Below are 12,959 nucleotides of genomic sequence, written 5' to 3'. Positions count from 1 at the left end.
GACTCTTCATGTCTACATTATATTTAAAATCACTCTAAGTAATGCTGAATGTGGAACTGTTAGTCAAAAAATGTCCAAGTACATAAAATTCATAAAAATTCAGTGTTTTTACTGAAATACGCAGGTTTGTGCAGTTTTATAATCTGTTCTCTGCCTGAAACAAAAACTACCTCTATTTTTAAGGGGTCAGATCCTTTCTTTTGAATATTTTAAGACACATTTATCTATTAAAACACCATTAAATTTTTAAACAGTGGTTTGACAGTTGTTTCATTATAGCAAATGACAGCCGTATACCTCAATATACATTTTGCAAGTGTTACACTGTCCAAAGAGTTGGGACTAGACCACAGTACAGTAATCCTTTATAAGTGACCTGATAAATCATGACTGGAAATATTTCCTGGTTCTATCGTAGCCCTGGCACAAACAGTATACTAAAGTGCACCTTTCCCACTGTTACACAGAAAACAAACAATTATGCCTTCATCATGGGTTACTCCACATACCTTGGGCAAATCAGAAAACCTGTTTGGCCCTTTTACTTTTCATGTGTAAAACTGGGTTGATAATTTAGGCTTACCCCTCACAGGATCATGAGGGGTGTAGATGAAACTGGATCTATCATTCAATAAAGATTTGTTGAGCATTTACTATGTGCAAGACTAGTGTCGAGGCTTTTGTAGTGAATGAGAGAGGCATGGTCTCTGCCTTCTTAGAACTTACGTACTAGTTCCACGAAGGAGAAGGTCAGGGTACTATGAAAGCATATAATCCTTGGTCCTTAGGAGGAAGAGGACGATAAGTGAAGGTTTTCTTGAGGAAGTAGCATTGGAATTCAGCCGGGAAGAATAGCAGGGATTGACTGGGCAAGGAAGATAAGGGTAGAAGAGAGGAATAAATATTATAGGGGGAGGAAATACCCCATCATGTGATGGAAGAAGCTATAGTAGAATGGATGAACATAAAGGCCTAAAGGACTGGTAGGAGGGGGAAAAAGGAGCAGGGAACTAAGACTGGCAAATAGTCAGGAACTCAATTATGTGGGGCCTTGAAAGCCATGTGAAGGACACAGGTAATCCTAAAATCAATGGGAAGCCACTCATCCAATCATTCATTTATTCAACAAAGATTTACTGAACATCTACTATGTGCCAGGCACTGTTCTAGGTGAACAAAATAGGCTAAATTTCTGTGCTGGTAGGCTTTAGTTTCTGGTGATGGTGAAAAAAAAAAAAAAACAATAAAAGAACACAATAAATAGCATGTATAATGGTGATAATTACTATAGGTAAAGGGAGAGCAGGGTAAAAGTGATTAAGAATGGGGAAGGGATAGGGCTTCCTAGGTGGCGCAGTGGTTAAGAATCCGCCTGCCAATACAGGGGACACGGGTTCGATCCCTGCTCCAGCAAGATCCCACATGCCGCGGAGCAACTAAGCCCGTGTGCCACAACAATTGAGCCTGTGCCTTAGAGCCTGTGAGCCACAACTACTGAGCCCATGTGCTGCAACTACTGAAGCCCACGCGCCTAGAGCCTGTACTCCGCAACAAGAGAAGCCACAGCAATGAGGAGCCCACACACCACAACGAAGAGTGGCCCCCACTCACGCAACTAAAGAAAGCCCACACACAGCAAAAAAGACCCAACACAACCAATAAAATAAATAATTAATTTATATAAAAAAAAAGAATGGGGAAGGGATAGAAAGCACAGGTTGTAATTTAAGTATAGGTTAGGATGGGTCCTCACTGAGAAGGTGACATTTTATTTGGTAAAGGCCTGAAGAAGGGGAGAGAGTGAGCCGCGTAGCTATTTGGGAAAGAAAGCCATAGGTAGAGGGTACAGCTTGCGCACAAGTGCCAAGGGAACAGGCTATGGTTGAAAACAGCAAGGAGACCTGTATGGTTGGAGCAGAGTGAACAAGGAAAGAGTAATAAGAGATAAAGGTCAGAGAGTTAAGAGGGTGGCAGATACCACAGGGTCCTATAAATCTTTGGGTTTTACCCTGATTGAGATGGGGCATTTTCAGCAGAAGAGTCCTTATTTAAAAGTATCACTCTGGCTGCTAAGTTGACAACAGACTATAGGGAGGCAAGTCAGAAACAGGGAGACTAATTAAGAGACTACTGCAATAATCCAAACATGAGATAATGGTGCCTTGGACCAGGTTGGTAGCAGGGAGGTAGCAAGAAGGAGTCAGACTCTAAATCTAATTTAAAGATAGAGCCAATAAGATTTTCTTGATGGTTAAAGGAAAAGAAGGAAAAATCAAGCTGATTTAAGAGTTTTTGGTCTGAGCAACTGAAAGACAAGTTGCTAACAACTGAGATGGGGCACTATGCAGGATGAGTAAGAAAAACTTCTAGGGTAAAGCTGTCCAAGTAGAAATGTCAACTAAGTGACTGAATATACAACTCTGGAGTTTGGGACACAAGTCAGAGATGGAAATGTAAGCTCGTATACAACAGAGATGATATTTGAAGCCATGAGACTAGAGCCCAAAACTAAAGGAGTAAATGTAGTTCAAGGTCAAGAAGGTCAAGGACTAAGTTCAGAGGCACTGTAGCATATTAAGTTGGTTTGGGGAGAAGAGGAAGAACCATGAAAGGAGACTAAGAATAAAGACCAGTGAAGTAGGGAAAAAAAAATAACTAGGAGTATGGGCATCCTGGAAGATTAGTGAAGAAAGTACTATATAAAGGAGGAGGGTTGTCAACTTTGTCAATACTATTGATTAGGTAAGCAGCACGAGGGCTGAAAACTGGCCATTGGATTCAGGAATAGAGAGAGTACTAGCGACCTTGACAGGAGCACTATCAGTAGAGTGGGGAAGTCAAAGCCACTGAAAGGTTTTAAAAAGAGGGAGTCATAATAAATTTATTTTTAAAAAACACCAAAAGTTGAGGCAGGGGGAGGCTCAAGGGAACTTCATAAAGATGGCCTCATCCAGCAGAGCAGCTGAAACTTAGATCAACACACAGCTTCAGGGATGCTGATCCTGAGAGACACACCATTTGATTCAGATACCAGAGGCAAAGAAAACAATGGTTTTAAACATGAGCCTCAAACAGAAAGTCCCTGGACAGACCATCCAAATGATAGATGTTTACATATAACAGAGCTTCTTCTCATATGGGCAACTCTATATAACATGTTTCAGCATTAAAAGCAATATGGATTTATTTATTTAACTGGCTAATGATTTACAAGTCTCATTATCAAGGCCAAATGGTTACAATTAGAAATTATAACCTAAATTGTTTCAGTTTATTAGTATGGAAAGTCCAACAAAATTACTAAACACAAACTATGTATGACAAACTAAGTTAGGGGTACAAAGTAGATGATGCGAGAGTCCTGCCCTGGAGAAGTATACAATCTGATAGTCAATATCACACTTTCCTTTATTTGATAAGATGCTGAGTTTTAAAAAAACACTTTGACATATTTAGAGATGCTCAAATATAGTTCAGAAATATTACAATTTAAAATGAAAAGTTAAAAATATCGAATTTCATTATTAAATTTTCTTTGTAGGTACTTAATATAGTAGGAAACACATATGAGGTACCTAATGTCAAGTTTGCATAAATAAAGTGGATATTTACTCTTAAAATAGGAATACATAATGGTAATTGAAATTAATTTAGAAACGTTAACTGAAAGCCAATTCTCTATTCAAGGCATGCCATTAAATTTAAATTTAACCATAATAATGTCACATCGAAGGTCATTTTATACAAATGAAAATAACTATAAATTCCCATTATCAAAAATTCCAAATGATTATTCTTAAAAACATTAGTGCAGGGCAGACTATATAAACTGTTTCAGTTGTTACGGGGCTGCACATGCTACTGAAAAGCCAGATTAATTTTTTTTTCTCCGTAATTGCAAATGTTTATTGAGCAAGTTGTAGAATCATATGCAATATAAGAAATAATACAGAGAGATCCCATGTACCCTTTACCTAGTTTCATTCAGTGGCCACATCTTGCAAGTTATAATACAATATCAAAACAGATTAATTTTTAATTACAGGGCATTGTACAAGAAATACATTAAAATATTCTTCTGTTTCTTCCTATTAAAACTATCATCTTTCCATTCTTAAAAAGCAATTATACACTAAATTTGTTTTATTTCTAAAAAGAAAACCTTAGATAAAGGTAGGAAAGGGGAGCCTTTGGTAGAGGAGAAATGTTTCTCAGAACCAAGTGAGAAAGGTTACTAGAAGTGATTTGATTTTGTCAATATCACCATCATGTGCGTAGATGCTGAAGGCATCACATGGAAGGAGAGGCCAACAATTAGAAAGAAACAAAAGAACAGTGGTTTAGAACAAAGCTGAGTTTCTGCAAATCAAATATGTCTATTTTACAAAGTCAATATTCTTAAAAAAGATGGACTGTTTCCTGTTAAAGAATAACTTAACAGTTTCAGACATGTTTCCATGGCTCATCTTAGTTCATGTTATTTATCAGTACAAATTCATGCAGAAATGAAAAAAAATCTCTGCTATTAAAAATGCAAACTATGAGGAAATAATGATTTTAAAATGATAGTAAATTAATAAAAATTATTTTAACAATGATTATTCCTTCTCTTTGAGGTTCTGTTTTTTATTTTATTCAGAAAGATACCACTTTAAAATAAATCATTTCCATCTACAATTTCTATGGCTTGGTTTATGTCTTAGAAATCTAAAATATGCATGTAGTGGCTTGAAATAGTAGATAATACACAGAAAAAAGTTTATAAAATTGAAAAAATAAGACAATCAGATACCAAGAATAGGTCCTTTCATAGTCCCTGGTGTACATAATACGTATTCAATAAATGTTCTTAATAAATGAAGAAGTAAATAATGAATGTAAAAAACAACTGGTTATCTACATTTGCTAAATCACAATAGTTAAATATAGGACAAAGTTAATAAAATATGACTAAGTATTTTGATAAATTATATTTTTTAAATCACATCATTGTAAGCAAAGCCTAATTTGGTGGCAGAGCCTTGAATTTTAACCCTAGTTTGACCAATAACTGGGCTTCTGATCATAAATTTAGGTGATCTCTCAGGGTTCCTTCTGCTTTAAACTGCTGATCCTAATTTCCAAAGTAGATAAGAACTGAAATCTATTTTTTGGGTTTTTGTTAAATCACATATTCATATCTTATTAGATACTAATATTTCTAAAGGTATATAAGTTGATACCTTACTAAATAATGACTTACATAGTATTTTGCACAATTTTTTTTCTCACAAATTAATCTACTATAATTTAGGAACTCATGAGCTTTATTTCAAAGCTTAGCCTTAAATACCTGGTCTCTTGATGAAAAACCAACCTCAGTGTGTTCATCGGTAAGAGTTATTGTGAGGATTAAAAGAATTAAAAAATATGAAATGCTTAGAAAGTCACTGCCACATGGTAAGTGCTTAATAAATATTATTACTAGTCTAACTAATCTCCTAAATCTTCTTTAAAATATAAGTAAACTTCTAATAAACAATGAAGCAGAATCTCTTTTCAAAAGTCTGGCATAAAGTTACTCTCTAAATTTAAAAAAAGTCTTATTACTTTATATCTACAGATGCCAGTAAAACTAATATGCCTGTTTATGAGACTTAAAAGTGTAATTTTAAGCATCAAATGTTAAGCTTCAATATTAAAAATCTTACTTACGGATTTGCTTATTCTCCTTTGGTAACTGAATTTTATTTGTTTGGCTGCTGCCTTCCAGGACAAACACAAAACTTTTAACTTCTTTATCAAATTCCTACAGAACAAAAATGAAAACAGTGGTAATCTCATATTTTATTTGACTTTTATTATAAAATCGGAGAAGCAAGCCCACACGAAAAGCCCTACACTCAAATGACTTAAAAATAGGCTCAGGCCTTGACAATACTCTTCCACTGAGACTTGCTGGGAATTGGAATAGAGAAGCCACCTTTAGCCACTTGGCAAAGTCTCTACTATATCAAGACACTCTTCCTTCAGATGATAAGAAGTTCTCTAACTTCAGGGACTCCCAAGTTACTAATTTAAACTTTCCAGAGTTTAGTTACCCTTCCCCTCCTTTAATCTATGTATTTCTGTCTAATAGCACAGGCTGAACATCACTTTCTGTTAACTGTACAATAAACCATCTAATCTATATTGTATCCAGTCTAGAAGTTCCTTGGTTTCAAGCCATGGCTCATAAAGAATTAATCAGTGCCTTATTGTACTAGTCCTCTAACTTGAAGTTCTATACATCATTTACTTAAAATTATTACAAATTAAAGTGTTAAAACTAAGGTTACCTAAAAAAATGATCAGAAACAAAACAAAACAAACCTGGAAATGAAAAACTTATACATGAGAGTCCAATTTCCACCAGTCAAAGTGCTATTTTAAATGGTTATTTTTTTATCTTGGAGCAAATTTCAAATCTTTAAGTATAAAGACTCCTTTTTCACAATAAAATATTTCATAGATCCTCCCACTCTTCCTTTTTGTACATGTTAAGAAATATACTGTAACTAACGGCTGCTAAGAATTAAGCAACATTTAAATAAATTTGTACTATATCCATCACAATAGCATCTCATGTATTTGAAATGAACATACACATCAAGTGAATTATTTTATCTACACAGAAGTTGGGCATATACTAAAACCTTTCAACAGCTTCCCAAAATCTTGAGCACAGTTATAAACCCTCGAGTGGTCTAGCCCCTGCCCAGTTTTGCATTTTTCAAACCTCATCTCCTTCCTCGCACTCTCCCTCACTCTGCATCCTAGCCTCTGCAGACTTCTAGCAGTTTCTTAAAAATTTTAAGCTCTCCAAAGCAAGGACTTTGTATGTGCTTTTCCCATTGCCTGAAATGCTTTTCTCTCTAGCAGCTCCACCTGGTAGCTCTTAGAGGTCACCTAGTTAGCTCTTAGAGATCAAATATCATTTTGTCAGGGAAGCCTTTCCTAATCTCTGCTTTATACCCTCACAGCCTTATTTAACTTTCATTCACACAGTAAGAGTTGTATAATTTTGATCAAGTCATTTAACCTTACTATGCCTATAAGATAGGCATGAGGGTACCTTGTGAGATGCAAGGTTATTGTATGGATTATACAACATGTAATGTGCTCAATCCTATGGATGGCAAACAGCAAGCACTCAATTAACAGTAGTTTAAAGAAACTCTCCATAGATAAACTGCAGTGCATATGGCAGGTGTCGATGGCATGACAGCCTCCTTAGTTAAAATGAATGGTTCTATGTGTTGACATGCAAAGATCTGAAGAACAATGTGGAGTAAGAGAGCAAGCTGTACTTTTGCAACAACATGGACGGACCTAGAGATGGTCACACTGAGCAAAGTCAAGTCAGACAGAGAAGGACAAATATCATATGATATCGTTTATATATGGAATCTTAAAAAAATGGTACATATGAACTTATTTGTAAAACAGAAACAGAATTACAGATGTAGAAAACAATCCTATGGTTACTAGGGGGAAGAGAAGGAGGGATAAAGGGGAGATTGGGATTGACACAAACACACTGCTATATACAAAATAGATAACTAATAAGGACCTACTGTACAGCACAGGGAGCTCTACTCAATACTTGGTAATGACCTATATGGGAAAAAAATCTAAAAAAGAGTGGATATATGTGTATGTATAACTGATTCACTTTGCTGTACACCTGAAACTAACACAACATTGTAAATCAACTATTCTCCAATAAAAATTAAAAATAAAAATAAAAAAGCAAGTTGTAAAAGCAAAAACAAACACACATATAAAAAACTAACCATAGAACAAAGTCCCTATAAAGGCATTTTTCTCTCAACTGTATGAGAGAGAAGAGAAAAAGAAAAGGATAGGGAAGAACTTGGATTTCAGATCTGGTGGCAGGAAGCTGGGGTAGTTTCTACCTGATGACATCGGTTTTCCCTGTAAAATGTGGGGGAGGTCTTCTGGTGAATGAGAGAGGAGGACCTGTCCTGGGTGTGGGTTGGGGATGGGGGTAAGAAGTTAGTGACCGGAAACCTGAAGATAATGGAGTAAGAATCATTTTAGAGACAGAGAACAGGAGAACTTCCTGGGCCGTTCACACTGAATTTATAGCATTATTTGATCTGAGAGACCACAGATATTTTCTCGAAAGGTATTGAGAAGCCCAGATGCAGGCACAGAAAAGAGATAATTGGGGATTCAGAAATGGTTGGAGTTTGCTAGGCAGGCATGATGAAAGGACAAGGAACAGGGGCATTCAAGGTCTTGACTGGGATGTGACTGAAATTATAGACCATGGACTCTGGGCTGGAGAGAAAAGAAAGTGAAGACAGAGTGAGTAAGTAGGTAAGTAAACAAAGAAATCTAAACACAGGGGAAAAAGTAGAATGGTCAATGGCCTAAGAGTCTCAATTAGGTTGAAGAACAAATACAGTGGAAGTAACTAGGCAAGCAACATTAAGAATCGAAGACTGGCCTCAGAGAGAGATATCTCAAGGTCTTACTCAGTAATTTCAGAGGCCTTGCAGTTTCTGGTGATAAGGTACAAGGCGTGACAGTGGGAAAGTGTGCTGAAATAGAGTGGAAGAGGTCATTAGAGATGAAGAAATCAAGAAGCTGAGAAGCCCAGGGCTTGGAGATTTTCCTCACAGATACTGGACTCACCTAAAACAACAGCAGGACTTGGCATATAGAGAAGGGTTATAAACTGTGTGCCAAAGTCTTCAACAGCCAAGGAGGGATATCTGAGAGGGCTGCAGCCAATAATGTCATGAAAGGGTTTTGAAGTGAGTGAACAGAAAAACCAGTTCTGAAATCTTACCAAGCCCTTCTAGTTATAATCTTTACTCTCATTTCTTTCCAGGATTTAGGTGGCTCTTATTTCTAACACTTACTTTCCAAATCACAGATGGACTGCCAAGGATCTTCCAGTTTGCTCCAGGATTTTTTCCCTGAGCACTAAAGACTTCAACAAATGCACCACCCTAGGGAAAAAAAATGAAATATTAAAATTAAAGTGAAAGACAATGCTAAGGAAGAAATACTATCCACCACATAGTGTAAAACCACTGTTTCAGGCACCTGTCAGTTAAGCAGATCTGAGAGGAAACATTATCCCTGTTATTACTCCTACTTTATATCTTGATTGTATCTAAGCAACAATTGTTCTGATTTAGGTCGCTTTGGATTAATGGATTAAGGAGTTTTTTTTAAAGCATGATAAGCATTAAATAAATCCCATGCTATACAAATCTTACAATCTCTCAGTGTAACGTTCATTTACTTCACATGCACAGTTCATGCTTACAAAACCATCTATTCAACACACACTAAAGGGTTTAAACTCAACTCTCAAGCCAGGCTAAAAAAATTTGATAATTATCTCTGGCTACAAGCCTTTTAGTCACACTAACCTGAGCTCCAATACCAGCTTTGCCATTATTATCTCTCTGACCTTAGAGTTACTTAATCTCTTGATTCTCTATCTGTAAAATGGGTTGTTAGATTACATAGGATAGTAAACATAAACCATCACACTCAATACCTTGCACAGAGCAAGGGCTCATTAGTACCACTGTTCAAAAACAGGGAAAACTGAATAGTTTGACTTGAAGAGGGAGTGATTCTTATCTTGAGGATTCCTGTAAGATCTTTTTATATATTTAATACAAATTAATTTGGAGATCTAGAAAGTATGTAACAAAAACATAGAGAATCATTTGTATAGACAAGCGAAGTGTTCCCTAATGTAAACCTGAGAACATGGAGGGCTGTGCTCATGTAAAAACACCAAACACGTTACTGAATGTCCATAAGCTTTAATTATAAAAGAGAGGAATTAAAGATGATTGTCTCAAAGGAAGAGTTTATTGCAAGAAATTGAAAATCTGAAATGAGAGTAAATATGATTTTCTTTTACGGCCTGTTAAGTTATAAGTGGCACACAAGCAAATCTGTCTGATTTTCATAAAGAATTTCCAGCTTTTTCCTCAATAACATAAAGAAATTTTTGCTTCTGAGTTTTCACACGTAATCACTTGAAATTAAGACATTTAATGTCTTCTTTAGGCAGTATTAAGTGCACACTGTGTGTGGAAGAGAATTACTACAGTTTCTGGGATCAGGTCATATTTCACTATGAATTTTAAATAAGGAAGCTTTTTTTTTTAAGAGAAAAATGCTTACACCTGGGAAGACAGAAAAATACCTCCCCCGCCCCCGTTTCTGCTATCACCTGTTTCCCACAGTGGACACAGGCTTTTTTTTTCCTAGACCTTTTTTTAAAACATTTATTTATTTGGTTGCTCCGGGTCTTAGTTGCGGCACGTGGGATCTTTCCGGACACAAGCTTTTTTATAAAAATATACTTTACCTGTAGTTAGTGAGAGAAACTCCCTGAAATTGTTCTAACAGATTTAATGACAGCAAATGGAATAAAGAGGACCGCAGAAATACTCTGAAGACACTCATAAGAAGCCAGGTAGTAGAAAAAACAAAGACCAGTGGTGGACTGTTCCGCACAGGGACAAAACTGTTCATAACAGCAGTACTAGGATGGCAGACAAATTGTAAATGGTGAGTGTAACCTCAGGTAGAGGTAGGAGGGGAGCGCAGGAGAACAGGGCCGAGGGAGAGCAGGGAGGTGCCCAGTGAGGTGAGGAAAGCAGGAGAGCTTTGGAGACCCTCTCGGATACTCAAGGTGACTGAGGAAGACCTCAGTGTGACAGTTGGACCACCTGCATCAGAATCAACCGGAAAAAGGTGCTACAAAGGTAAATGAACTAGCGCCATCAACAGAGATTCTGATTCGCTCTACTTGAGGTGAGGGTCAGGAAGCCCGTATTTTTACAAGTACTCCAGATGATCTTCATGTACCACAGCATTTGGGAATCACCGACCCCCAATTGTGGGGAAAAAGAAAACAGCACATGGCCAAAGTGCTTACTTTCTTGGCTTCACCCATTCATGCATTCACTCATTCCCCCTCTACTAAAGAGCTTTTGAGTTACCAGTGCCTCAATATAAGTTAAAACTCAAGGTTTATGGGTCCTGCCCTCAAGTTTCTGATTCAGGAGATCTGGTTGGGATTTACGACCGCATTTCAGTCAGAAACACAGGCAATCCCTCCACCGTGAGAAACAAGCAGCTGGAGAGGGAACAGAAGTCAAGTCATACGTCCACACGTCTGCTGCTTTCTTGTTCTTTTTGGGTCAAGACCAGGTACCCATTAGCTCCTTCTTACCCCGAGAAAGACAGTATTACATGGGGGGGGGGGGAGGGAGGGGGGTCGTCTTCACCTGAACATGAGCCACCTCACCCAAGAGGAGAAAAGCTACACAGGTTGGAGAGTCGTTTCTGGTTACCTGGTACTCATTTTTGAACATTCCCGGAGGGGGCCCGGGGCTTGGGGGGCACGGAGTTCAGGGCTCCCAGAGAGTAGCGTGACCCTGACGGCTGGAAATCGGCGGGCGGGAAGCCCTGGGCCGACGGGCGGGGAAGGGCTCCGTGCTCGGCCCCGACTCGGCCAGGCTCTTCTCAGCAGCCCTTGGTCAGCTCCACCTCCGGCCCCCGACCCAAACCATCGCGGCCCCGGCCCCGGCCTCCGGGGTGGCCGGGCCTGGGAAGGCACAGCTGCCTGGGTTGGCTCCGGGTGGCCCCCGTGGACTGAGTGCGCGCGGAACGTACGCGACGGAGCGCCTAGACGCGGGGCCTCAGACAACCGCTCGCCCGCACGCCCGGGAAAGGCGGCCGCGTCGCTGCCGCCGCGCCACCCCGTCCCGCCCCGCCCCAGAATCCGATCTGAAAAGGGCGGGGCGGAGCTGGGTGGACGTTCCAAAGGCACCCATTGGCTCCCACGAGGCGCCTGCGCGTGGCGCTCTCTGCGCTTCACGCCGACGGACACGTGAGGCCACGCAGTGACGTAGGCGTTGCCCAGGCAACCGCGGGCCCCTGGCGCAAAGGGTGGGACGGCCAACCAGTGACCCGCGCTCCTGCTAGGTCGTGACCTGTATCTGCAAAAAAGCCTAAACTTAACCCGGCTTCAGAGCTACCACAGATGCTGGATTCTTCTAGGAAACCTGTCACGTCGGCTTGGTCGCTGTTTGTTGTAAACACTGATGACTGGTAGGTTGCTGAAAGTCACGGAATCACGGAACCCTCATGTAGCCTTTCGTTCAAGGTCCCCAAACTTGTCTTCCCTGAGGCAGTGATAGAGTCCGCCAGCCCCTTTCATATTGCTTCAGAAGGCCCGAGGAAGTAGGAGTATTTACTCAAGGTCACTGCACACTTCAAAAAGCCAAGGGTTCAAGGGAGGGAGGGAATACGGGGATATGTGTATAAAAACAGATGATTGAACTTGGTGTACACCCCCACAAATAATAAATAAATAAAATTTAAAGATTAAAAAAAAAAAAGCCAAGGGTTTTTTTTGCTCAAAATAGTCATTAAGCCAGGCCCTCTCTTAAATGTTTGGTTCTATGTCGGAACCATTCTTACAGTGTAGGTATTAGTGTCAGTTTTTGACTAAGGAACTGTGTCTCCGAAAGGTAAAATATCTTGCCCAAGCTCACATGACCAGTAAGTGATGGAGCTGATTTGGAGCTCGTATCTGATGCTGTACTCAAAGCTGAGTTAGGTCAGTGGCTCAGGGTTAAGTAGTAATCAGGTAACCACTCATGGAGCCCCCGCTTATAGGCCAAGTGTTTCACAGGTTCACAGCCCTGTGAAGTAAGGGTTAGTCTCCTTTCAGTTGAGATCACTGAGGTTCTGCGTTGATTAGGAATTCACTCAAGGATGGAGTGTTGATTTTGGGTTTTGGCTGAGCCTGATATCATTCTAATTCACCCCAAAGTCTCAAACATATATTGTCCTTACAAGATACCAAGAACCATGGATCATGTAGAGGATGAGAAAAATGAATGTTTTCTGGATCTACTCCTTGT

The 12,959-nt window shown here is 39.2% G+C and overlaps 1 protein-coding gene across 22 annotated transcripts in view; it reads right to left on the bottom strand.

Moving 5' to 3' along the window:
• Positions 1-11,789, bottom strand: part of CFAP20DC (CFAP20 domain containing) — a 269,629-nt gene extending 257,840 nt beyond the window's left edge. For 21 of the 22 annotated variants that reach the window (XR_009048710.1, XR_009048711.1, XR_009048712.1 and 18 more), the window contains exons 1-3: positions 11,382-11,789; positions 8,913-9,002; positions 5,695-5,788 (exon numbers count right to left, since the gene is read on the bottom strand). Coding sequence is in view for 17 of the 22 variants with exons in the window: in XM_057704976.1 (XP_057560959.1) it covers positions 5,695-5,788; positions 8,913-9,002; positions 11,382-11,402 (205 nt within the window). In the remaining 5 variants the exon portion in view is untranslated. The remainder of the gene's footprint in view (positions 1-5,694; positions 5,789-8,912; positions 9,003-11,381) is intronic. The other variant, XM_057704991.1, reaches the window with a different exon arrangement.
• Positions 11,790-12,959: the final 1,170 nt, after the last annotated feature.

The sequence above is a fragment of the Hippopotamus amphibius genome, chromosome 13 (genome assembly GCF_030028045.1).
Source record: "Hippopotamus amphibius kiboko isolate mHipAmp2 chromosome 13, mHipAmp2.hap2, whole genome shotgun sequence".
Taxonomy (NCBI): Eukaryota; Metazoa; Chordata; class Mammalia; order Artiodactyla; family Hippopotamidae; genus Hippopotamus; species Hippopotamus amphibius.
The sequence above is the reverse complement of the archived record's forward strand: the minus strand, read 5'-3'. Positions and strand labels throughout refer to the sequence as shown.